Source organism: Neopsephotus bourkii, unplaced genomic scaffold (genome assembly GCF_033783945.1).
Source record: "Neopsephotus bourkii isolate Nb327-2 ecotype Australia unplaced genomic scaffold, CSIRO-AGI_Nbou_v1 NB_1287, whole genome shotgun sequence".
NCBI lineage: Eukaryota > Metazoa > Chordata > Aves > Psittaciformes > Psittacidae > Neopsephotus > Neopsephotus bourkii.
Window position 1 is genome coordinate 2,715,017 of NW_026901771.1, and position 26,861 is coordinate 2,741,877.

General features: G+C 50.6%; 1 protein-coding gene across 1 annotated transcript in view; it reads left to right on the forward strand.

Moving 5' to 3' along the window:
* Positions 1 to 26,861, forward strand: part of FSTL1 (follistatin like 1) — a 50,540-nt gene that overhangs the window by 13,708 nt on the left and 9,971 nt on the right. The window contains exons 3-5 of the mRNA XM_061365420.1: positions 23,577 to 23,681; positions 24,900 to 25,029; positions 25,507 to 25,539. Coding sequence (XP_061221404.1) covers positions 23,577 to 23,681; positions 24,900 to 25,029; positions 25,507 to 25,539 — 268 coding nt within the window. The remainder of the gene's footprint in view (positions 1 to 23,576; positions 23,682 to 24,899; positions 25,030 to 25,506; positions 25,540 to 26,861) is intronic.

Genomic DNA, 26,861 nt, shown 5'->3' on the forward strand with positions numbered 1-26,861 from the left:
TGGGAAGCACCGATTTCACACAGTGGTGGAGACCATGCAGACAGCTCTCTGCTTTCAGACTTAGGGCTGTTTGCTGAGCCAGCTGTTCACAGCAGTCACGGATTTGTTCCTTTCAGCCTCTGTCCTATACAGTAGCATTGTGTGTCCCTAAGAGGTTGCTGAAAACATCAGGATGTCCTGGGGAGGAGTGCCCATGTTTGCATCATGATTTTTTATATGATATAGCTGTTAAAAGCCAGGCAAACTGTGTATTGCTGGCTGCTGTCCCAGGATTAGTGCAGTCTGATCTCTGCAATTGCATCATTTCCAATAGGGAAGTGGGGAGGTGGCAAATTATGATGTCTTGGCTCAGATGGAGTTATAAAACTCAGGTAAGATGAAGAAATACAGTGAAGTCAATGCGTGGAGCATGCAGAAGTAAAGTGTGTGTCTCTTGAACTATTACTTAGTGTGTTTGATGACATGAGAAGGGGGAGAAGCGTCAAGATTTAATGGGACATTGATGTGTCAGAAGGAAGTGTCCGTATGGCAGGAATGTGATGCTATCCTGGTGTTTTGGAGGATGTGAGGCTCATGAAAATCAGTTGTTTCGCTATAACAAAGCGCTTGGAGAATTAAACTTGGGCAGTTGAAGTGGTTTGTGACCCTGGGCATCTGCTCCACCCTTTGGCTGGAATTGCCATCATGCAGCAGGGATGCACCAGACAGGTCACAAAGCGTGACTTGCTTATGGCGCAGCGTGCATTGACAACTGAACTTGGATCAGCTTTGCTCTGGTGGATGGAGCAGTGAACTGCAACACGTCAAGAGCTGCTTCACAACCAGTCTGGATACCTTAGCTGTAGAGCGAGTATTCATTCCTAGAGGGGAGAAGGAAGCAGCCAGAAGCCACAGATAAGTATCCCCTGTAGACAGTTGATTTTCATTTGCACCCTGGGCTTGATGTTGCTGACTGCAGCATTAAAGGCTTCTTGTATGAATGATTACTGTCGGGATAAGGCTGTGTTTATGTGCAGGTTTTGCAAGAGTCAAGGGTACCAAGCCAAGAGCAAGTAACAACTGCATGATAAGGGTGGTACACACAGGAAGTGAGAATCCATGTCAATGACAAGCTCTTACAGATCAGCACAGATACAGCAGACACTCATGTTAAAAGCAAGATACTTTTGCCTCTCTGTAGTCAAGGCTGTTTTCTTCTGGGTTAGCACACTGAAGGGACTAGTGTGTTGAAGAGCACTTACAATGCAAGCAGGAGCATACAGCCAGGAGCTGGATACTTGTAGGCTTTGATAAAGACGTTAGATGTTGTGATTGCAGTAAATCTTTTACTGCCAGCTAAGATTATTTACCTTATCTTACTTTTGCCATAGGCTGAAGGAGCACATGCTTACCATTCCTTTCACTCCATGAGATGAGTTTCTAGAGCTGATATCTTACCTGTATGTCTCACCTGAAGTGTCCTTGCCCTCACAGGGTCTGGGAATTTGGCACAGAAGGACTGGGGCAAGGTTTGCAAGTGTTATTCTAGGAGGGTTGTTAGAGCTGCAACAAGGAGCTTTTGGGGCTTTTTTGGGTATTGGGTTTTCTTGGGGCTGGGGGGTGATGTTTGAAATAAATGAACAAGCAAACCCCAGAACTAACTGAGCTAACCCACATTATTGGGGAGCTGAAAAAGTGTCATTTGTTTTCTTTGGAAAACAAACCAAGAGGTTTTACTCAAACCCTGAAGTTTGGTGTTACGTGACTGAACCTTCCATTGCACGGTATTGCAGTTCCCACAATTGCCAATCCTCTGGTTGGCCTGCACCACCCTACGTCTGTTTATTGCGGCCCAGTACATTGCTATAATACCACCTGCTACTTCTAAAACTATGTGGGGTGAAACAGATCGCGTTCTGTTTCCTCTAGGCTGCTTGCTTGTACAGGTAGCATCTAGTACAGCTTTGTTCAGCAGGGCAAGTACCCGTACAGGAGGATGATTTCCACACATACACGGTGATATGTACTTAGGCAATTTGTTCTCAGTATTCAAAAGGCTACCACTGATTTCCTGGTGTGCTTAGGTCACAGCCAGCTCTAGGAATACATTTTAATGAAAGCTTTGGGTGTGTGAATTTCCTGGGGTTTCTTACATCTTTGTTGAAAAAGAAAGCCAATTGTCCCTTCTGAGCTTCCTAACTTAATTTCTTCCAACACATGCCATTTTACCACTGCAGTCTCTGCATAGGAGAATAGGGTCTAGTTACGTTAGGAGTTGTAAAAATAGACTGCTTATACATTCAGGCAATGTGATTCCTGGAGCTGAGCCCAGGACAGGGGAGGGCAGTGTCAGAAGTGGAGGTCTTAGGGTCAGAAGAGCACTCTGCTTCCTTATATCTGCTTCTAGCTAGAGGTGATGGAGGGTGCTCTTGCTCTTAGAGTGGGCTCTGGGCTAGCAGGACGTGAGCAGTGGTGATGACTCCTGCAAACCTGGCTTTGTCTTTTGTGCCTGCAGTTCCCTTCCCCAGGGCAGTAGGCAGCCAAACCAGGCTTTCCAACAGCAAAGGGTGCAGAAGAGAGGCACTGCAGCACTTTCTATAGAATAAACATTTTTCATAAGTTCTTGAGCCTTTTTATCATCCCATTTTCTTTCAAGACTCTTTTAAGCTGTTCACAGAGAGGGAGACATTTTGTTCTGTTCTTGTCTGCTCTTCCCTTCCTTGGCTGTACAGCTGCGAGTCTGCGATCTCACTGAAAACCAGTGCTCATCAGCACTTCAGTCTGATGTACTGGGCTGCAGGCTGTAGTGGCTGAGACACAAGCGTGTATTTCTTCCTGCTGACTTTATTAGAGGAGCAATAAATTCTGGCTGGCCGACAAGGTGGACAGCCAAGGCTGGCAGACAGCTATGCAAGCTAATGTCTTAAACTGCTGCGGCTGGATTTGCCAGAAGGCAGCCTTCTGAAACCCTTAGTCTGAAACCCTCAGTTTCACGTCTGCTGGAGTTTAGTTTTTCCCCTCTGAAGGTAATGGCCAAAATCCACGGGTCTGCACAGGATGCTGCAGGGAGTATCTCCTCTCACCTCCCCAGTGCAGCCCTGGCTGCAAAAGAGCCACTTAACTCTGCACATGGACTTTGGTAATGGTGCAGCAGAGGCAGGGGCTGTCCTGTGCTTAACTGAAACTGCAAAAATAGCACAACCTTCTCTTGATTTTCTTGCCACATTCATTAAATGGGAGATTTTCTGTCAAAACCCACAATGGTTTATACTGCATTAAACACGGGAAATTCGCCAAGTGTTTTATGCTTGGTTAACTTAAAATACGTCCAGAGTCAGTGTGCTCCCCTTGACTTTGATTGATTTGGACATAAAGCATGTAAAGCACCAAGTTTCAGCTTGCCACATACATGTGTAGTATAGAGGATACTTTCAGGCAGTGTTAGGCTGGTGCTCTGGGCTGGGCTTCCAGTGAGGCTGAAGGCTTTTGTTTCCCTTCCATACCATGAAGTGTTTCCAGCATCAATGAGCATCATACTTCTGGGGGAACATTTTGCCTTGTCGGACCAGGTAGTTTTCAAGCAAGGTTAGAGGGAGGCATGCAGGGGGAGCCTCTGTGGTGAAAGCATCGGTAGGGTTGTGTTTGCATCACAGATAGTCCCTTTGATTAGGGAGGCTTAGCAAAAATTCCTGATGTCTGCCTTCTTGTTGTTATGTGGGAAAAGAGATACACGCAAAACCCCATGGAAATAACCTGTTCCTAAGCCAACAGAGCTGCCTTTGGTAATTGGAGGTCTGTTGTCTGTGATGGGATCTTGGCTTCTGCTGCTGCTATCAACTGTCATGTTTCTGGGACGTTTCCCAAGGTCTGACACAATCACCTTCACTGCTCAGGGAGGAACGGCTGCTGTGCAGGTACCGCTTACTTCTGCGTGAGGCACCGCCTTGTCATTGATCTTGCTCCACCACCTTTGTTTGCCTTAGATGGCCCCCATCCCATGCTCCTGAGCTCCAGGGCGTAAATCACTGACAGCAGCTCCAGCTGCCATGAACAGTTCATTTCTGTGCTGCTTGGGTGATCAGTGGCACTTGCAGGCAGTACTTTGAGTTGGCAAGACCCAGCTGCCCAGAAGGACCCTGGCCCTTCTAGGAGGCGGTGACACACAATAGCAGGGTGCTGTCCCGCTGTTTGGGAGGGAAAGACTTGGGACCTGTAGTGCTGAGTCCTGGCTGTGGATGGTTTGGCAGTCCTCAAGACTGTTTGCCTCTGTGGTACAGAGCGCTTGTAATTACATTTTGTCATCTGCTGCATCGTCTGTCTCAGCCCATTAGAGCATTTGCTGGTTAATTACTTAAGCTGTCATCAAACCTCGGTAAGGTAGGCTGTTACTCCGTCTCTCCTGCTACAGACAAAACCAAGCAGATGAAGCCATTACCTCAGGTGATCTCCATGCTCTGTCTAGAGATGTGGCTCCATACTGCTGAGAGCACAAGGCTGTGCTTCTGTCTTGAGAAAAGATACAGGAAAAAGCAGCTGAAGGTCAGAGATGAGTTGGGAGCTGCCCGTGTGCTTGGCCATTGGATCCACATCCCTTCCTTATTGAGGGACTGAAAGGGAGAGCAGTTTCATCAGTGGAGCAGCAGTAGACCAGCCACCTTCATAGGCAAAGGGTTTGTAGTACCTGTGCGTTCAGGCTGGTGCTGGTATTCGTCAGATCCCACCATGCAGATGGCTTGATGAGGGAACATACAGCACACACTGAGACCTACTGCCAAAGGAGCCAGGTCCCACACTGGGATCTAGCTCTAGGGGATGATGATGCCGTGCCTGCCCTGCCCTCGTCTCTCTAGTCTCCATTGTGTCTGGAGCCTGCCTCTTCTCTGCAAAACATCTGCTGATTCAGTTCTCCACCCTTGTACTATTTGTCCTAAATGACCCTTTCCTTCTGGCATCAGCCCTGCTGGCTGTAATAACTGATGACCTGCAAGGAAGATGAAGTCCCCTGCTTTTCACTTCATTTTTCCGTGCTGTTTCTCCATGGTGTGCCCCAAGCAGAAGCTGCCTGTGAAATCCTGCAGTCCCAGAAGAGAGCTTGTTTGGTTGTCATGCTCGGCTAGTGTTAGGGCAGTGTTACCAGGCTCTGGGAGCTGTAAGAGGAAGGATTGCTCTTAGCAGGGACTGAAGTTTCAGAAGTAATCAGACAGTGCAGAGGTCAGCAGCTGTGTGTAAACTGGTGTTTTCCACCAACCCACACTTGCTACAGCCTTTGGAGATACGGCTATGTTGTGGTTTAAGCTCCCCTTAAACAAGAAGCACCAGGGTGACTCTGCCATCAAATTGAGGCTCTTGCAGAGGTGCTGAGAACTGTTGTGCTCTCTAAGCATGACAACTTTACAGTTCATCAGGCACGGACAGACCAACTTCACCCTGTTCTTGGAAGCCACTGACCTTTCCCTGTTGACACTTCAACAAGGAAAAGGCAGCCTGAGGCAAGCACCTGGCACGGAAAACTTCAACCTGAGCAGTTCAGTGCTAGCAAAGTTCTCAGCAGCAGCAAAGATGGGTTCATAAGGGGAAGCGTTAGGCTGCTTTTAAGCATTGTGTTCCACCCACACTTGGGGTGACATTCTGGCTCCTGTGAATCAGCTTGCTGGACTGCTCTCCCTTTCTATGAAGACCTTAAGAGGAGGTCAGGCCGAAACAATTGGCTGTTACTACATTTCCCATTGTGATGCTTGACTCCTCGCAGGTTGTAGCTGAAATTCTGCCATGGCTTTGGCACTGGCTGCATTCATAAATGAGAATGCTTGGGGTGGTTTGCTGACTGTGAGCCCAAGTGAGACAGTGACCCACACCTATGCTCTTAAACTCTTACCTCCTGATTAGAGTGGCTGTGTGTGAATGACTTCTTGATTACCAGTGGTCTGTGCTAACCCCCCAACTGTGTGTGAGAGCGTGCAGACCACAATGGTGGCCCTGCTCCCATTTCAATAGCACGGATAACTGGTGTGCCTAGGATTTTCCTGCTGGAGCCTGGCACTCTTGAATTTCCTGGGGTAAGTGCAGGCTCTGAGCCTCATCACTCTGCCCGTCCCAGAACACCAGTATCCTCCAGTTGCCCTTTCTGCCTGGTGTTCAGGGAAGGGGCTGCACTCAGTCATCCATGGCTTTCCCTGCTGCCTGGGGGTATTCCTGTCAATGGCTGAACTTCAAGCAGCTTTGCTGGGATTAGCCCAGACATGGAGGATTAATGTGATATCTGTTAGGAATTCACTTCATTTAGCGCTCCAAACCCTTTCTCCTTACTCCTGGATTAGTAGTCTTAGCTATTGCTAATGAGTTTGCTAGAAGCACCAGTATGGTGGTGAGCTAACACTGATGAATTGATACCATTTGATGCATGTCATGGAGGAGTCTTGGCACAGCTACAGCTTCTAGTTTTTGGTGACACAACTGCAGGTAGCATAGGGGCGAAATCTTGTGTGATTCAGTTTTGTGTCCTCACCACAAAATCCCTTCTGCATATCTGAGCAGTGGAGATCTATGCAGTAAAATGCATGTTCCGTGAAAGCTGCTCCTTCTATCTCTGCATGTAAAATGCCTTCACCAGCAGCTTTAAGGACAACGCTGCGTTGCTCAGACGTTTAATACTGTACAACTTGTCTTAGGAAATAATATAATTGTATTTTTTTCATAACAAAGCCATTATGCTGTCCAAAAGCTGAGCTTTCTGTTGCATTCGACAGCAGCCAGCAGAGACTGCTGGGAAAAGAAAGTGCTTAGTGCTTTTAGCTACATTTTTTACTAGCAGGCAAAACGGAATGAAAACAAAATGAATTTATAATGAAATGTATTTATTTCTGGGCTCTCCTATTGTGCTGCTGTTTGCTTGCTTTGGGGACATTGAGAGCTGATTAGCAGCCCTGGAGAGAGAAACCCATTATTTACCCAAAAAGCAGCCAAGAGTGGAGAGGCAGCAATGCAGCCTCCCTCCCTTTCTCTCTATTCCATCATCTGCATCCCTCCTGCATTCCCAAAACAGGCCTTGAGTTTGTCCTGAAGGCATCATTCTTCATCGGTGAGAAGGCATCCAAGTCTGTGTGGTCTGCTGCCTTCTGCTGGTGGAGATGCCAGCAGAGGCAGAGGACTTGCTGGTGCCTTCCAGTTCTTCCCAGTCAGCTCCCTGTGCTGGTGAGGAGCGTGGGATGCCTTCCCGCAGCATGGGAGGTGAAGTGGTGCTGTGGGTACCAACCCTGCTGTACTTAACCAGCCTTCTGGGAAGCAGGGTCTCAAGGGCTGTTGGAGGAATGAGGAGGAGGAGGAGGATGTGGCTCGCTGAAGAGACTGTGGAAGAGGCTGCACAAAAGGGATTGCTTCTTTCCATGGGAGTTAAAGGTAGGGGAGCAAAGTGGGAGAGCCAGATGTGAGCTGGCCTATGGCAGCATCCCTATGCTCCTTCTCCTCCCTCTCCCCAGGCATTGTTCCTGAGCCCTCCACATGCCCTGTCCCCCACAAGTGCTTAGGTACATGCTGAGATCCCAAGCCTCCACAGCGATTGCTGCCTACAGCATGGTGGTTTTAATTGCAGGTTTACAGGCAATTACAAACCAGGCTAAACATAGCCCTGGTTTACGGGAGAGGGTTTAAAATGCAGCCTTTTGTCTTTGAGCTGCCCACTGACATAACAGCACAGCTAATAATGGATATCAGCTCCAGAACAGTAGGGGACTTGGTTCTGGAGGGGTCTGCTCCATCTCTGAAACACAGCTAAAGCTGCCTTACATTAGGAGCTGCTCATTCCTAGGCTAATTCAATCCAGAGCAAATCCCTTCAACCTTCTGTCTACATCCCTAATCTTGTGTGAAGGAGTCTTTTTCCCTGGAAGGAACTGGAATGTGGTGGTCAGGGCTTACTGTCCTGACTATAATCTTGGCTAAGCTTGCATTGTAGCAAAGTACATTACATTCACTTGTGAAGCTTTTTGGGCTTGCCCTCTTCTGGCCATAAAGTGGTGTTAGACTGCGTATTTTCACCCTTGGTTTGGCCTGTCCCTCAAATTTCCACTGTAATGGGAGGTTTTTTGGCTCCCATGCTGCTGTAAAAGTGTTGATAACATTCAAAATGGAGATTACTTTTATGAAAGAGCATTGTTTATTAAGACAGACATCTGTTACTGCTATTTCCCTTCCTTATGCAAGGGCGGGACAAGGGAATGAAATGTTAGTGAGGGAAGTGTGCTGTTTAAGTTACAGAATTCATATGCTTTAGTTTAAAGCATAGAGTTTATTCCTATGCTGATATGAATAAATGTGTACGAGCTGGCCATAATACAGACAGCCTTGACAAGAGGGGAAGGCTTATAACTGAGACCTGGCTTTCAATGGGTGTAAGACAGGCAAAAAATAACATCCTTTAATCAGTATCATGTAGGGAGTTGTATGCAGAGGGAGCGCTGGTAGCAATGGAGATGGAAACTCAAGAGGTGCTTCCCAGCCCTGTGTGCTTTCCTACATGTGTGTGATCCCATAGGGAGCTTTGAGGTGTCACTCAAAGGCAAGTGTTGGTGTTGTTGGGGGTCTTAGGACCAGTGAGCTGGAAAAGCAGGCAAGGAAAAGTCCCCTGGACAGGGAGGGAGGGGGGTGCCAAAGCCTGGCGTTGAGGGGGCACGGTTAGACCTGTCTCTGTGCTTTCTGTTTCACCAGCAAGTGGTGGCACCCAGGCTTTTCCCAGTCTCCAGGGAGATTTCTGAGCAACAAATAAGATGAAAGCTTTCATTTCTCACCTCTCTTGAGAGAATGCAGGCACGATGGCCAAGGGGTCATGGCTGCAAAAGAAAAGGTGAGGGGGGGATCCAGTTAAAGTTTTCTTTCGACCAAAAGAACCAAACCCCAAATTCTTGCTCCAGATTACTCCAAAACATAAGAAAGGATTCAAAGACTGTGACTGCCAGAACACTTTGGGAAGGCTGAAAGTTCCATCGGTGCAAAGGTATGGGAATACAAATCAATGAAGGGGGGTAAAAGGGAAGTCTTCAGTTTGACAACACAGAGCACTGGGAGCTGGAGGAAGTTCAGTGCTAACCAACAGAAGGTCTAGCCCTCAGAGTGAATTGAAACACCCAGTGGACAGCAGGAAGGGTTGTGTAGCAAAGAGGCATCTCAGAGGGCTGAGTTTATTGCCAGGAGCATCTTTGTTGAAGCTCCATGCTGCAGTGGTGGTGTGAAAGGGATGCAGCAGATCTCTCTTCTGGACTGGTGTTTGCTGCGCCTGCCAGGGGCTCCTTCAGCCATGGCAAGGCTGGAGCTAGGAAGGATGGTGCCAGGGGGCCCGAGGCTCAGCAGCGCTGAGGGGTAGGGGCAGAGCTGTGCCAGCCCCAGCTCCTACAGCAGCCATGGGTTCTGGTGGTGATCAGGCAGATGGCACAAAGCCCCCGTTTGCTGGGCTGTGGTTTCTGTAAGGTGGTGTGGAGGGGAGCCATTTGACCGCCCATGTGGTGTGCAACAAGGATGATCATTATGTTGGGGAGGTGTGGGGAAAAAGAGCCCCTCTAAAGAGGGCACTCAAAAAGAGCCACTTCTTTACTCCATCTTCCTTTACTGTCTGTAATCTGTCTTGTGAGCATACAGCAGTGGTGAAGCCTATACACTCACAGAGAAAGTGCATGCAGTTAAGTCAGCCCATCTCTGGGTCATGACAGTGGAGAGAAATAGGGGAGCCCTTGCCTCAAACCATATGATCCCCACAAACAGCACGGACATTGCTTCTCAGGGCTTTCAAAACAGGGACAGCCCCAGCAACGGGGACTCCCTCACACAACAAAATGGGAATAATGGCCAGTTAAGGAAGTCCCCCAGTTTTCTAAGCAGTCCCCAGGCCAAGTCTGTTGGTGGGCCTGTGGTTTGCTGGCGTGAAGCAATGAGGGCATCATTATCCCCCCAGGATGGGGAGTTTCACCCCTCATTTCAATGAGGCTGAGATTTTTCCTGCTGGATCTAGCTGGTTTGGTAATTTCTCCTCCATTCTCCAGTGTGTTGTTGTGGGTTTCTGTAACAGCCCAGTGCTTTCAATCCCTTGTCTTGCTGGGTGAGGCAGGGAGTGCTGCAGCCACCAGCCAGGCTCTGAGCTTATCTCTGCCAGCAGCCTGTGCCGCAGGCTGGTATGATGCTTGGGAGCTGCCTTCAGCTCTCCTGATGTGCCAGCTTCACCCTGCCAGAGAGAACGGGTGGGTTTGGAGGGTCAAAAGGAAGGGAGCAGAAAGGAAGGGAGGCCCCTCCTCTTGTTTGTTGCGAGGGTTAAGGCTGAGCTCCTCCACCAGTGCCAGAGTTTAACTGGGAACCACTGGTGGGGACAGTATGTTGGACTGAACACCTGCCAGACTGCAGGCAGACTCTCCCTTTGGCATCTTAATGAGGCTGAGACTGCGAGCAAGCTTATCTCCAGTGGTTGGGGTTGGGGATGTGTTCTGGCTTGTGCAGAAGATGGGAGCGCATGCAGATGTGTGCATTGCAGCCCCCCAAGATCTTGCTGGCTGAAGCAGTGTTGCACAAATCCTGACACTTCTGTCCAAGACCGTAAGCGGTCTTTGGGTTTCCTTGCTGTAGCACACATTCCCAGTGGTGATGCTTCATGTGTTCTGTGTGTAACATGCTATGGGAGCCATGGGGAGGGACAAAAAGGAGAAACATACGTTGTTGTTAAGCAGGTTTGTGTGCAGATAGCACCCTGCCATCTACATTTTGCACCCTGTCTCCTTAAGGCCCTTAGGGGAAAGCAGGTGAGCTGCCTTGTTTTCTGCTGGGTAGAAGGGGGCCCCAGGGCATCCCTGCTGGCCCCAGAGCAGAGTGGTTTGTGCTGGGACCTTGCAGGCATGGGTTTGCCATCTCCCAGCAGTGCACCTGCAGCCACTTCAAGGGAAGCCTGCAAGCTAGGAATGCATCAGGGCATCAGTGTGTGCTGTCAGCCTCTCATCTTGGACAAGTGGCCTGGGCAGGCCACAGAGCAGAAAGTAAAACATCCTGGGAAGAGCACAGGAAGCGTTAGAGAATAGTTCATGCTTTTGGAGGCGATTCAAGCAGTGATCCCCCTTCTAGGAAGGAGGGCCATGGGAGGTGTGCAGGGCCTCAGGGTCACTAGCATGACTTGGAGCCCTCTCCTTCTGGACCAGGGCTTTACTGAAGTTCATAGGAAGTCCCTGACACCTTGCTACCATCTCCATAGTAATGAGGAAAGACAGGCAAGTGCTTGTGGTGTTACACCCATTAGCTTGCCACTGGGTTTGGTGAGTGCCAGCTGGCTGAGGGATGTTCTCCTCCACTGATATCTCAGCCTGGAGACAGGCACAGGCTCCTCAGGACTGAGGGATGAGAAGCAATGGGACAGGACTGAGTGTTCAAGAGGGGACCGTGTTCCCCGAACCAAGCACAAAACTCCACATAGTTCTGGTCAACCTCAAACTGCAGTTCCTGATGAATTAGCTCTGTCTGTCTGAGAAGTGTGTCCCAGCCTTATTTAGGAATGACAGGGAATCAGTAATGGCTTCTCTTGTTTCTTAATCACAGAACTGCCTTTGGGCTGCAAATGCTGGCGGGCCTGTGCTGTCAGCCTGGCACAGGAGCCATGGGGTGATGAGGAGAGCTGTGGGTGACTGATTCTGCTTCCCTGAGACTACATGCAGGGATATGGGACATGCCACTTCTAATGAGGCCAGCAGAGGTTATTCACTACTCAGCTATGTTTCCCCTTCATCTTATATACTGCTCCACTGCTGTGAGAGGTAACATAGCTGTAATAGGTGTATTGTGAGAGCAACAGGTTGTAAGCTGACAGGTTCGGGGGGTGTCAGGGAAATACCATCCATCTTCCTCACTGGTAGCACACACAGCATAGCTCATTTCCTGTTCCCCTTCTGTTCACGCTGGGTTAAATCAGGAACAAGACGGGGGACCCATGAGGGCACACCAGTGTAAGCACAAACAGCTTGCCTAATAAAAAGCCTTGGTGCTTGGTCAAGCACTGGGTGAGAGTGGGCTCAGCACGAGCTGCAGGGAGCAGTGCAGGGGCAGTGGTGCTGAGAGCCTTGGGCAGTACCCATGCTTGGGGCACCCATGGAAGGCTGAAAACCCCCAGACTTGGAAAGTTTTCTTCTTTCCTCCCAGCTGTGGCAGTTACCATAGTGACTGGATTTTATAGTGTGTTTCATAGTGATGATACCAATTTTCTCATGGCCTTCTCACCTTATCAGAGCTTCCTCTTGGCTATCTCAGCGAGGAGGTCAGCCATCAAGTCAGAGGCTTACAGCACTCTCCCTGTCGCAGAGGGAAGCCTCTTCAGGGTAGGTGTGAAATGGTGTTAGCTTCACATTGGGACTGTTTCAGTGCTGGTGCCTTGGCTGGAGGCTTTCTGGGGGATAACAGGGGCAGCAGGAGTTGGAAAGAAGTAGCTGGTTGTCACTCAAGGGTCACAGTTCCCCTTGTGCTGGGGCCTGAATGCTCAGCACTTCCATTCTCTGGTCCTGGTGTGGGGCTGTAGGGTGACTGCCCTTGCAGTTTAGTGGGGTTTGCTGCTGCTGTGATGTTGCTGAGAGCAGAAAGGAACATGTGCCCATCTCTCCTGCTAGTCTGTATGCTTGTGCAGCCCCTTCCACGTTCCTCTCCCAACCAGGATTTTCACCTAGTTTTCGCGGCAGTGTTTTTCCTCTCCTCTTTCCAGTACAGGTGTGTAGGGACATCCTCTTCTGGTGGTTGTCAGGTCTCCAGGAGTAGAAGCTGAGGTTACAAGGACCTGGAGAGCTTTCTTAGCACCTCCTGAGCTCCTGGTTTGCATTTTGAAGGTAGTAGTGTGACAGAGCTTTGGCAGTCTAGCCTTCAGCTCCCTCTGCCTACAGGGACACAGTTTAACCTTGGATGGAGCTGTGCCTTGTTAGCAGACGTACCACTGATAAGCAGACTCCAGGTTAGTTCCTCAGCCTTCTGAACATCTCCTGTCCTGCAGGGTTGTTTCACCTCACTTCTATTTTCAGGTTTCCCCATTATTCTCATAACCCTTCCTGACTATATGTTTCAGGAAGGGAATCCTCTGTCAATACTGCAAGCCAAGAAAAGCTGTCTGGACAAAATAATGCCTAATAATGGGGTTAATTCTGACCTTTCCTCGCTGTTCCCATTTACGTAAAAGGGATTTCATGATTTTTCATGAGACACAAGGATGCTCAGGGGTCTGGAGCATCTCTCCAATGAGGAGAGACTGTGGGAGCTAGGCCTGTTTAGTGTAGAGAAGAGCAAACTGAGAGGGGATCTCATCAATATAGATCAGTATGTCAAAGGCAGGTGCCAGCAGGATGGTGCCACTCTTCTCAGTGGGGCTCAGCGACAGGACAAGGAGCAATGGGCATAAACTAAACCACAAGTTTCACCCTAACATGAGGAAGAACGTCTTTACACTGAGGGTGGCAGAGCCCTGGCACAGGCTGCCCAGGGGGGTTGTGGAGTCTCCCTGTCTGGAGACATTCAAACCCCACCATGGACACGTTCCTGTGTGAGCTGCTCTGGGTGGCCCTGCCTTGGCAGGGGGCTGGAGCTGGTGATCTCCAGAGGTCCCTTCCAACCTGAATGATTCTGTGATTCATGTAGTAAAGATGCTTCAGAGGAAAGGGGTGACTGTGACAGAGAGCACTGTCCCCAGGGGATGCGCTCTTGCAGAACCATTGGGTGGAGCAGCCTCGAAGCTGCTTTTCATTAGCACGGAGCTGAGCAAACTCTTGACCAAGGCAAGAGGATGGGAAGTACAAAACTGGCTCATGTCCAGTTCTGTTCTCACCCTCCCTCCCGCTCTGAGGCTTACTCAGTGCTTCCTTCCAATTGCATAGTGATTTCCATTGCTTTCTTCTGATGTGCTGTGGTAGAAGGGGAGGGTAGAGAAGGACCAAGGGGCAGAGCTGGGAAAAGGGATCATCAAATCCAGTGCATTAGCGATGGGAATGAAACTACTGAGGTCTCTTGTGCAAGAAGCCAGAGGCTGCTGGTAAACCTCAGCATTTCCTGCACACTACATTCCTCTTGTGTATCCAGTTACTGGAAGAGGTGAAGGGATGCCATCGGGTTGTAAATCCTAAACTTGCCTCCAACTGCTCAGCTCACTTTTCCCTTCGCTCTGTTGGAGCCAGGTGGTGGCTGAGTAATGTGCCAGGTTTGGATCCCAGTCAGGAATAAATCATCCCAGCTGGCTGGAAAAAGAGGGAACAAAACTTACTGGCAGGACCAGTAAAATCTGCAGGACTTCCGAGTGTGGGAAATGAGCAGGATGAAGGATGGAAAAAGAGGGATTACCATGCCACAGAGCTGTGGGTCACTACAGATTCAGGGGCTGAAGTGGGGAACGTCTGAGGTTGTATCTGGCATGAACCATCTCAGATTGGGTAACGAGGTGCAGGCTGCTGAGCGAGTGCACCCCAAAATGAGGGAGATAATCTCAGGACTCTGGTGCAGGGCTATATGGATTTGGACTGTTGTATCCTGCAGGAGGAGGAGCATGCCTTCGGGAGAATAACCTTCCTTTTACTGCTGAGCCCAGGTGTGCTTGGAGAAGGAGAGAGGTGATGGCATCTGCGTTTAATTGCGAGGAGGAGTCTGTACTCCACAGCTCTGCTCCCATCTGGAGGCCTCCCCTCAGGAGGAGCTCCTCTTCATCCTCCTCCTTCACACCCTCCTGTTGGCTAGGGCTTCCTCTGGCTACTCCCAAAGTGCTCTGACTTGTCTCATGTGTTACCCACATGAAGAACAACCCCCTCCTGTTGGAATTCAGGAGTCACAGAAGGTCTTCGTTTTATCCTTACGTTTCAAACAAAACAGGATGGAGAATTGCAGTTCCCAGAAGCACAGCTGTGGCCAAACAGAGCCTGCTCCAGGGCACTCGGGATCTGGGAAGGAGAGTCATGCCCCAAGGAGGAGCGTGACTCTTGTAGCAGGCTGCAAAGTGGCCCTGGCTCCAGACCAGGGAGCTGCTGTGTTCTGGTCACTCTTGAGCAAATCCCTTCCCTCGGGCCTTTCTTTTCCAGTCTGTCCCCTGAGGAGGATGACACCAGTCGCATCCCACAAGCCCTGTGGGACTCACTTCGTTCAGGACCTTTCATGCGCACTGAGATCCTTCCCTGGGCACCAGAGAGAGCCGTGGTGCAGCAGCAGCACCACCACCACCTCCTCTTCTGCTGTGGGACTGGCTCTGTCCTGCTCACAGCTGAAGCTGCTCCAGCTGGTCTGGTATGTGCAAACCAGGCTCTGATCTCCTGTCTCTGTGCCTTGCCGGGAGCCAGCGCTAGCAAGGAAGTGCCTGGTGGCTGCCGAGGAGCTGGCAGCTTCACTGCATGATGCAGCAGGAGGGGACCGAGCCCCTTCTTCCAGAAGCGCTGCAGGGAAGAGTGCTAAGAGACAGTGCAGGTTGGGGCCATTGCACTTGTGAGGCTGTGAGTGCGAAGAGGGGTTTTGGGGGAGCAATAGAACGGGGCTGCAGCAGGGAGAGCACTGCCAGACACAAGCTCCCTTCCTTATAGCAGCCATTTTCCAGACTTGTTTGCAGTAGAGATTTCCTCTTACCCAGACTCCAGTCATTGTTCCCCTTATGGGGCCTCACCAGTCATTGCCTTGTGGTGGAAAATACGAGGCTGTGGGGCCAGAGCACAGGCATTCCTTCCAGCTTAGAAGAGTCCTCATACAGCGGAGCCCCCGAGAGAGCTGTGCCTGGCTCCGTAACTGTTAGCAGCATCACGCTGCACTGGAGATCAGCTGTTTGGCAGATGCCTTCCTCCCCTTAGTTAGCTTGTGGGGAGAAAAGCCTCCTTCCTCTCAGTCTGTGCTTCCCTTTCCTTGCAGCACCAGCTCCTGCCTGCTCACTGTGGGACATGAGATAGCCCTGGCTGGTCTGTTGGGGCTGCAGTCCCTGTGAAGGGGTCAGGCCATGTATACCCACCGGGGAGGCAGAGCTGTCTGTATCCACCCCAGCCTCTGCAGGGCAATACTGCCAGGCAGTCTTTTTTCTGTAGCAGTAGTAGCATCAAACACACAATCACAGAATGGTTTGGGTTGGAAGCGGCCTGCAAGGCTCATCTCGTCCAGCCCCCTGCAATGAACAGGGACATTTTCAGCCAGGTCAGGTTGCCCAGAACCACATCCAGCCTGGCCTTAAATCTCCATTTCCTTGCAAGACCCATGGACAAATTCCCACAAGCAGGCTTCCCCAAGCAATGTTGGTTTCCCATGGCCCCATGCAGAGGGCACTCATGGGCCATCTTTATCAGAGGTCTGTTAGAGCCTCAGTGCTCTCCTGCTGGGGGCTCTGCTATGATGGGCACAGTCAGTTCATGACTGAGCAGCCAGCAAGGCAGGAGGGATTGCACACAAAGGGGTGAGGTATGGGTTCTGCAGAGGGATCTTCCTCTCTTGCCTGTCTCTGCATCCAGGTTTTCTGGGAACACACCCTGGTTCCCAGCATGGACAGAGGTGAAGGCTCTGGCTTGTTTCCCATTAGTGCAAGTCAGCTGCCATTGAATACTCATCTCTCAAGCATTCAGAAGCCTTTAAAGGGTTGCATTTAGTGAGCCAGTACCTGAATGTCAGGAAGATGTACAGGGAAAGGTTTGGGAAGGGGGAAAGGGTGGTGACTGGTGTCTGGGTGTGCGGATTGATAGACTGGGGCATGTGCTCCTCTATGACAGGCATCCCGTGGGGAGCACAGCAGCTCCTGGCACTGTGTTGGGATGGCTGAACTTAGTGGTGGAAGCTCTGAGGGATGGATGAAAGTGGAAGAGAGATGGGGTCTGTTCTCCAACACAAGGAATTGGGGAGGGAACACAGCATGGGGGAGCTGGAATGAGGACCTGCCCCCAGGGCTGCGAGCAGCAGCCTGCTGAGCCAGAGAGGTGTTTTGTAGGGCTCTGCAAAGGAATTACAGCCTGGTTCCCTTAGGAAGCAAAGCCGTGTCAGCAGGCTGGCTGTGCCTGCCTGTCTGCCCCGGCCTCCAGTGAGTCTTCCATCTCCCAGCCTGTTTTCCGCCCCAGCTGATAAGGCAGTGGAGGCCTCCCAGATAATGGGGTTTTGTGACTCCAGGTGACTGGCTTAATGAGAGGGGCCTGCAAAGACCCCCTGAGAATGGAGTCTATCCGCTGCCCTGTAACTAGCTGACAACAGGCTGCACAGGGAGAGCTGCTGGAAACTGGGCTTCATTAGTTCTGCTGCTTGCATGATGTCTGTGGGATGTGGGGGAGGAGGAATCCTGAAGTGTTAATGGCACTGGACACCTTTGCATCCAGTACAGACCTCATGCTGACACCTTTCAAACAGGAGATTGTTGGTATTGGGAACACTATCAAAGGCATTTGGTCACAGGCTCCTGGGGAATCCAGCACTGATCCAAACTTAGCCCTACAAGCATCTTTCCCTTTTTAACTAACTAGCTTGGGGGACAGCCTGTTTTCAAGCCTTATGAGCTGCCCATCCAGACCTTTGCTGGTCTGAGCAGCAGGATGTGTACCATGTGCCTCCCAGAGGCAAAGGGGAGAGGGAGCTCCAGAGGGTGCCACTTTGGGACCGGATAACACCAGAACAGAGGAATGGTGCAGCTGATGATCCAGCAACCTCTGATAGTAGGTATCCTTCCAGAGTAGAGGACATGGATCATTCCACAGCCCATTGTACCATCCTCATAGTGGTTATGTCCTGGGAGGTAGGTTTTATTGGAGAGCTGAACTGGGAATCAGATGGTCCCTGCATGCTGGGTTTATCTCCATCTTACTTTGACAACTGCAAATTAAACCTTCTAAGTCAGACTTAAAAGTAATTTTGTGGGGTTTCTTCGAGAGTCTGTACATATCCTAAGGCAATAGCCCTAAGGAAGAGAAATTGCAGTGTTCACCTATTTATGGCAAACCCAGCATCGTAGGTGCCAGCTTGGTTCATGCTCATCTGCTCTGTTTACGCTGCTGCCGCGTTTCCACCCAGTCACACCAGTGCGTCCTCGGATCCAGGGAGCTGCCGCAGGAACTGGGTCAGGGTTGTGAGGAGGGACAAGCACTTCCCTTGTTAGTCACAAACCAGAACAAGGGCACAAACAGAGCACAAGTGGCCGGAGGTGCTTGGCTGCCTGCCCGTGCGTGCCCTCGGGTGAGCCTGGACCTGCTCTCCCCGGGCCTCTATGGGAGAGCACGCTGCTGAAAGAGCTGCTTCACCCAGAGGAGCGCTTGGGCACTGGAATGAAATGCAGGAGCCAAATCCTCTCAGTGCCCTGCGCTGCTCTGCTGCCCAGCCCTCTCTGTTTGGATACTGCTGCACAGCACAGCTTCTCCCTCACCACCACGCAGCAGGAGAGGAGGGAGAGGTTTGGGAGTCGGGAAACGCAGCTTCTCATCTCTGCTTTCTGCATCACTGACCTATCACCTTGTGTCTGCAACTGAACAAGTCATTGCCAAGACAACGGCTGAACGCAGAGCTGGGGTTTGTGCCTGGATGTTGAGTTGGTTTAGAGATGTGCAGGCAGTTGCTGTTTACAGGTGGCACCTTGGCACATTCAGAGACCCTTTCTATCCCTATTCCTGTGTCAATCGTGGCAGGAAGCAGGCGGAAGAGATGCGGACAGGAAGACATAGGGAGGACTGGCTGAAATACAGAGCTGAAATCTCATGTCTTCCTGTCCGTGTGGGAGAAGTCTATTGTGAATTGTACTGGTATATCTGAAATCTTCGTCCCTGCTGCCTTCTCTGAGGTGTGGGAACCTGTGCAAGTCCTGCAACCCCGGGCATCATTTCACTGCCCTTTAGTTTTGTCTGTGGTCCTCAAGTTTGTATGATACATGGCATTGCCTCCTGGAGGAGCTTGCAGCGCTTCAGCTGTAGAGCGCTTTGATTTCCTTGCTCATCAGGTAGGGCAAGAATGCAAACAGCAGTGAGCGTTAGGTGAGGGATCAGATCGTCTTACACCTATCCAAAACCTGATGCCAAGAGGATAAAGAAGTTGCTGCGGATAGCAGAAAAGCTTTTCACTCTTATCAGCAGAAGCAAGGTGGCAGGTAGTATTTCTCCAGTGCAGCGTGGGCTGCTGAGGAAAATGCTTTTGAGAACTCCAAGAGGAGATATTGTAAAGAACACCGTGCAAAAGGCAAAAAGCAATGTGAGGGGTTGTTCTCAAGCACATGAACTCCTCATCTCGGAGCAGGGCGGTCTCCCTGCTCTATTCCCAGAGCACAGGTAATGGCAGAGATCCCTGCTGCTCCCTTTGGGGAGTGTGGACGTGCAGCTGCTTGCACAGCTCTCCTCTGCAGGGGGATGTGTGTTCTTCCTTACAGAGGGCTTTTGTTGCTGAACTGTTCCTCAGCTTCCACGGGCTGGTGGGGAATGCCCTCATTTCCAGCTGGGAACACTGGGCGGCTGTGGCTCCACAGGGCCCAGGGCAGGAAGTGCACAAGGGAGAGATGCAATGAGCAGCTCCTGTGTGAAGCCAAGGAGCCATGGTGCCCCTTTCCCTTGTGCATGCACTCACTCATGTATCTTGCTGCAGGCACCGCACTGTGCTCATGCAGTCCTACCACCCACCAGCGTGGAGCAGGCAGGGCAGCTCGCAGGACCTTGGCACCCCACAAGGCACCGTGTGTTGCTGTGTAGAGCCACGGCACAGGCAGGGGCTTGGAAGTGCTATCAACATTGCACTTGCACTGTGTTGGGGTCCAGGTACCTAGTGCCAGTTGCAGCTGGAGATGAGAAACAGCCCTTCCTGCTGCCTAATTTTAGCTCTCCACCTTGAGGCCCTGCATTGCTGGTTTCCATGGTGATCCCTCACCAGCAGCGCCTGCGGGTGCTTGGAAATGTCTCTGGTTTTCCTCCTTGCTCCTTGGGAAGCAACAGCTGAGGCAGAAGCAGTGCATGTGGCTTGCTGCGCTGTCAGGTCAGAGCTGCTTGGCACTTGCATGCATGACCCCTTCATCCATGGGGTTGTGCCTCCCAGAAAGCAGCATACATTCCCATTCCCATTCCCATCCCCATTCAGCAGGCAGGCTGGGCTGTGCGTACCTGGCACTGGTGCTGCCTGGCTGCCCTCAGCTCCATGGTCTTTGCCCAAGAAGATGCTTGGGGTGGTTGTGCCCCTGTGGAAGCTGCGGGGTGAAGAGTCAGGAGTGTGCCATGGCAGAGGCTCCAGTGTCCAGGCACTCCTGCCCTGGCTTCTCCAGGCAGCAGAGGAGTAATTGAGCAGAGAGAACCTGGGCAGCTCGCCCGAGGTGTCTTGCAGTGTAGATGCCCTGTGCAGCAGCCCCTAACAACTCTCTGCCCTTCCCCTCCAGGCACGCTGTGCACAGGGACAAGTGGCAGTTCCCAAGTGCAGAGTGACAGGAAAGGCAATAGCAGCTCACAGGGAAGATGTGGTGTAAAAGCCATGATTCCAGCCTGCAAATCCTGGAACTCATTTAAGGATAATGACATTGGAACATCTGTGGAGTCTTTTTTGTGTATGAGCTTGCACTTAAACCTTTGCAGTTTGTATGTTGAAGCTTTTATATGGTAGGTGCAAGGATAAGCTATTTAATAATTGAAGTGGCAGCTGCCAGCCCTGCTTACTCAGGTCACTCCAGCAGATGGAGCTTTATAAAGAGCAAATGTGATGAGGTCCAAGCTAAGATCGGAATGTCTGTCAAAAGGAACTTGTCTGGCTGGTACCCAGAGAATCAGGAGTGAAGATAAAGCCTCATTCACAGACACACACTGTACTCATCCATTCATCCACCACTGTCTCCATTACACTCCCAGTTACACGGTTACAGGAGACTTGGGCATTCACTGGGAAGGCAGCTGGGAACTGTTAGAGGGAGCTCGCAGCCTTTGGTATGCCATAAACCGCCTCAAAGCCATGTGGCTGTACCAAGTGGTAGCAGCTGCTAGCTTCATCTGTGTGCAGGCTGCTGGACAGAAGTGGTTCCTGGCTCTTGCAGGAGGTGAAGGCAAGGTCTGCAGCAGCAGAGGAGCACACCTTGAACTGCAAAGCAGCCACAATGGGTCAGGGAGCTGGTGTAGGGTTAGGGGGGTGTGATACCTGCTGAAGGAAGGAGGTGAGGGTCTTGGGGGCTCTGGGAGTGGGGCATGTGAGTATAAGGGGCTGTGGTTCATAGGTTGTAGATGGTGAAAGCGCAGCACCCAGCTTGCTAGCTCCTGCCATGGTTGCTGCTGCTGGGAAGGAGGATGAGCAAGCTGGGTCTGAGTAACCTGTGCCAAAGCAAGAGGGCAGGCAGGCAGGCAGAGCAACTTGATTCCTTCCTTTCTGTGGCAAAGCCCCAGGGTGTGAAGATGTGGCAGCCAGCTCTAACCCACTGTCAGCCTAGGACAGCTTAAGGCAGCAAGAAGGATCAAACAGCAAACTGTATGGCTTTGATTAACAAGAAAACAAAGAGTAACATGGCCTTGTGGCCTGGCAGGAGGCAGGTTGTCTTCAGAGGCTGTGCTGGTGGTGAACCTTGCCCAGGTCCCAGTGTCAGAGCTGTGGTGTGGCTCCTGGGCTCTGGCACTACTGGAGAGCTGTGGATGCAGGATGGCTGCATCTTGGGCCTGGTTTCCAGCGAGCTGGTGTGGGAAGAGGAGTCTTGCAAGCTGAGCTGGGTCCCTGCAGATGCTTGCTGAGACTGGCCTGGTTGTAGCAGTGCCTTTAAATCTCTGCCCAGGAGGCTGGAGCCAGGTTTGGCACCGATGGGTAAGGCTGAGAGCTTGCTGCCAGCCATCCTGCCTGGCCATGGGTAAGAAGAGGCAGAGTACTGCCATCTATTGCCAGGCACCTGGATTACAGACCTTGCTCAAAGTTGTGACTAGGTCGTTTCTGGTCCTCAGCTCAGGGAAACATTGCTTGAAACCCTTTAAATGGATCATCCCTTAGGTGCTACAGTGCACGTTAGGTGCACGAGTGACCTGCTCAGGCTCCAGCCTGGGAGAACTTGTTTTTTCTGTGTACTTTTTGTTATTCCTCCTTTCCTGCCCTAAGTTGTGTGGGGTTGCTCCATCCCACCCCAGAAGCCACCTACAACATTACCCCAGCTCTCCTCCAGAAGGCAACTAAAGAGAGGTGGATGCAGCAGAAGGTCTAAGGAGTCTTCCATAGCTCAGAAACGGTATGTGAGAGGAGGATGAAGGGGCACAAGGAGTATAACACGGGCTAAGCAGCAAGAGAGGAACACATGCAGAGATTTGGAAGGGTGTTTGTCACTGCGCAGTGCCTTGAAAAGACCTTCTTGGTCTTGATGACTGCGCAATAGGCCGGCAGACAGAATACTCTGAAGACCAGGGCAAATGGTCACTCAGCAGATGATCTGTCACTGTGGGCGGTTCAGTAAAGATAACAACTTGCTGTGAAATTGTGGTTTAAAAGCAAAACCAACAACAAAACGAGGGTAAAGAAGCAATAGGAGAAAAAACGTGCTCAGCATTTGTTATTGTGTGTATGATAATGCTAGCTCCTTGGCAAACTGCTCCTTTTTATCACCTACTTTCCAGAGTGTATCACGAAGGTACGTACCACAGATGAACAGAGGTTAAGAATGATGCTCAGATGAGAAAGTGAAAAACCTTTGTTCATTAGAGAGAAGAGTCACAGCAAATGGGATTGACCGATCCCGCTGATTCGTTTTACTTTCCACAGTCCTCTCTCTCTGAAACAGAGCTGTTGAGGAAGCCAGTTGGCCTGAACCAGTCACTTAATGTACAGGTGGAAAATGTTAGATGAAATGAGAGTCACAAAGCAGGGAATTAAATCAGGGTCTGTGAGGTGTAAACCCCTGGAATGGGCTTCTCTAAAAAGCGTAACACGTTAAACAGACCAAAGTAAATGGTAGTTTTAGTGACAATGTAGGTAACCTGTGTCATCTTCCTTGCTGGGTGGCACTGGTTTGGGTATGCAGGAAAAGGGGTCGACAGATGAGCAAGAATACTTGTGATGACTTTGGCTAGGAGAAAACTGTGAAGAGTATAAATTATGCTGCAGGGCATAAGTCAACTGCTGGCTATCAGGGACAAGGAGGACATTTTCTCATGAGATGGTAACTGTATAATCATCTATGACAAGTGTTTCTTCCTTTGAAGTGTTTAATCTTGACCAGTGAAGGCAAGATAATGGCTCATATAGGGTTTTTTTGGTGATGGGGCATCATCTGGTGCCTGATGGTGATTTCTTCTGCCTGTTTGGTATCACACCTTTCTTCAGGGTTATGGTCACCATCTTAAATGTCTCAAGCAAAGATGTTTCTGCTCCCTACCCTTCATAGAAACAGTTTGAAGACAGCAGTCCTTGACATAGGCAAATTATTCTTGCTCTTTGTGCTTGACTTTCTCTTGCTTATATTGGCTCCAGTTCTCCTGGGTGATTTTCTGAGAATGACCTCAAGGAAGCCCTCTGTTGCTGGGGCTGTAGCCCTCATTCTTGTGTCTGCTCCTGGTTATTGACTGAGCTGTCCACCTATGGCACTCGTGTCTCTCTCTTTCTGTAATCTTGTTAAATGTGTTAAGCTGTGTTGCTGCTCTTCTGGGTGACAATGTATTTTAATAACTTAATAGTGACTTAATGTGTCTCTTACTTTTTATCTTGCAGGAAGAGCCAAGGAGCAAATCCAAGATCTGTGCCAATGTCTTCTGCGGAGCTGGGCGGGAGTGTGCAGTGACTGAGAAGGGAGAGCCAACCTGCCTCTGCATTGAGGTACGGGCACAGCACGGGGTCTGCATCTGGGACATGGCATCACCATCACCCCCCAGCCTGAGTCCTGATTGCTGGAAGGATCCCATGATGTTTTGGAGCAGCTGCAGATTCCCAGTGGCTCTTCAAACAGCAGGGCTTTTCCCAGTGTGGTGCGGAGGAAGAGCCCTGTAGAGTAGATGATGTCTGGGGCTTGCAGCTTGTGCAACTGCCCAGGGTCTTTACTCACAAGAGACTTGGATGGAGGTCTTTTGTTGGGAAAGCTCAGTAGGGAATTGCTATGCAGCTGGCTTTGGAAAGCGCTCTAGGGAGTGGTCTGTGAGGTCCAAGACAGCCCCTCCTCACTGGCATTCTGTTTGAGGAGCTTACAAGCTCCCTACTAAAAACCAGCTTTTGTAATGTGGAAATAATTGTGGTAGAGTGCTGTGAGGATGAATAGCTTCATCCAGCAGGGAGCTGGGGACCATGAGAAGAGTCTTTCCCAGCTGTAGAGACACAGCGTCTCCCTTCTCCACTCTGCCCCAAGCTTTCAAACCTCCTGCCTGGCTCCTGGGAATGGGCATGTGGCTGTTTCTGCTCCTGCTTCGCCCCTGAGCCTGCATCTCTGATGTGGCCAGCCTGGGCACTGGAGAGTGAAATGCCACATTGGCAGGAAGAGAGTCTGTTACTCTGGGTAGGCTTGGCCACACTGAAAGGCACAGGAGAGAGAAGCTCACAGCCTGAACAGTGGCACCGATGAACTCTCCCACTGCTGTAGACTCTGCTGTTTGCTCATGGCTGGTGGCTTATTCTGCATTCGGATGCAGAAAGGTGGAGCAGAGTCTCCAAAGAGATGCTGAGCTGAGCTGAGCAAGCAGAGGTGCATGGAACAGGCTCAAGGAAGCACCTCCACATAGGTCCATGGCATACAGAGCAGCAGCTGCAGGGTTATGCTCAGTATTTGTGCTGGGCACTGATTTCTTCGCTGGGCTCTGCTGTAAGGGAGGCTCCTGTCATGGTGGTGATGACCATGGAGGCTGGGACGAAACAAAGCCTTAGAACCCACACCAACAGACTTCCCTGTGTGGGTTTTTCTAGATGGGTGGGTTCAGCCTGTTGGAAACACCAAGGGGACTGTGCCAAGGGTGTCTGTTGAGTTGGGCTGCTGCTGGGACTCACCTGCCTCCTCCTAGCTCTCACGGGATGGCAGGTAAAATGTTGTCTTCTCTGTCTCTCTCACAGAAATGCAAACCTCACAAGAGGCCTGTGTGCGGTAGCAATGGCAAGACCTACCTGAACCACTGTGAGCTGCACCGTGATGCTTGCCTCACTGGCTCCAAAATCCAGGTGGATTACGATGGCCACTGTAAAGGTAATCCCAGCGCTCAGAGCCAGCTACACTCTTAAGGGAGGGAAAGTCAGAAGGCAAGCGTGATGACAAAGCAAGGCAGAGGCCTCACCAGCTAGGACCTTGTCCCACAGTTGCTGAATGGAGTATACAGGGCAAGCCTGGGGATGATAGCTGGGTTCAAACAGAAGTCTGGATCACCAGGCAAGTTTGTGGTGACGAAGTAGGCCTGAAGTCAAGCCATGAAATCAGGTCTGGTGATAGATAGTAACCAGAGTCAGGCACAGGGCAGTGACTGCCAAACAAGTCCGTAGTGGTGCAGTCTGTAGCAGGTCTGAGATCAAGGTGAGAAGGCAGTCACCAGGGCTTAGATCAACAGGTACAGGAATGATCTGTGGCAGGTACGGGAATGGTTGCAACAGAGCTGGCACCCAGGTGGGAAGAGTTTTGTGTTGTTTCATGTTGCATCAGAAATGTCCTCTTCTGTCTTTCCATTAACAGAGAAGAAGTCTGAGAATCCAGCTGCAAGTCCAGGTAAGAAGCCATCTCCTTTCTGACCAGGGCCTCTGTATGCATTTGGATAGAGAGAAAGGGAGGAATGTGCACAGCTCTGCGCTAGCTGTAGCAAAGTCCAAGTTGATAGACGAGGTGAAATGCAATTGCCCAGCTCTTTACTCCTGCATAACCTCTCAGAGTTTATGCTGGGATGTCTCAGGGACTTAGCATGGACAAAGTGGAGTGAAACCCAGTTTGCCTTTGGGGACACAAGCTGTGCTTATCGTCTAGGCTGAGGGAAGAAGCACTCTTTCACCTGCTTCACTGGGGATTTGAGACTAGCTGTGGAGCTCTTGTCTCCAAGAGCATTCTTTTAGAAGGAGGCTTTACTTTAGGAGTGATTAACTGATGAGTACAAAGGCAGGGAGGCAGCACTAGATAATGAATAGGACATTGTCAGGGGAGTCAGGAGGTACAGCTGGACTGCCTTTCCCATCAGCCAACAAGATGATCTTAATGGTCTTTTCCAACCTAAGTGAATCTGTGGTGAGTCTCTGATTCCCTGTGCCTGGTTTCTCCCTTACGCATTGCCATGTGTGCTTAGACTGGATTTTGGGGCTATGCCCTGTCCTTCATCAGAGAAGGCCCTTTTCTCATCTATGGCCGTGTAAGTGCTGCAGCTTACATCAGCTCCCTAGGACAGATGAGAGCAAACCCTTGTACAAGCTTAAGGGAAAGGACCATGTCAGAGCATGGCCACCACTTTAAAGTGGTTTGAAGGAAGTTCAAAATAAAACATGGAGAATGTCTACTTGTTTTATTTTCTATTTCTCCATCTGGTTTTCATCTGATTGTACTTGCTGGATTCAGAAGGAGATCCTTAGTGTGACATCAATGCACACTGATTCCCCTTCCGGCTCCACTGACAACTCACAGAAGCAGGATGTAGCCTTTCAGTTTTGTTTTAAATGCATGGTTTGGTACCAGCACACAAAGTGATACCCACCTAAAGAAACCTGTGACTGGAAAGCACTGTGAACAAGCCAAACTTGACCCCCTTCTTATTTCCAATCAGAGTGGGCAAGTCTGGGCTTTGAAGATATGCAGTCTCCTGAGACTGCAGGCCCTGCAGTTCAAGCTTGCTCAGTCTAGTCCTTGATGCTGCAGAGGACAGAGGGTTTGGTGTTTGATGGTTGACAGCCGAATGCCTGTTCTGCACGGCATCGGGGAGCCTGGACACAGCCATGAGTCTGCCTTGGGTTGTCCTTCCTTCCGCAAGCTTCAGGGACGGGAAGGCAGAAGAGCTTTGGCAGGAGTGTTGTTTTGTGGCCTTGCCACACGGTGTCACCCGCAGCCCATCT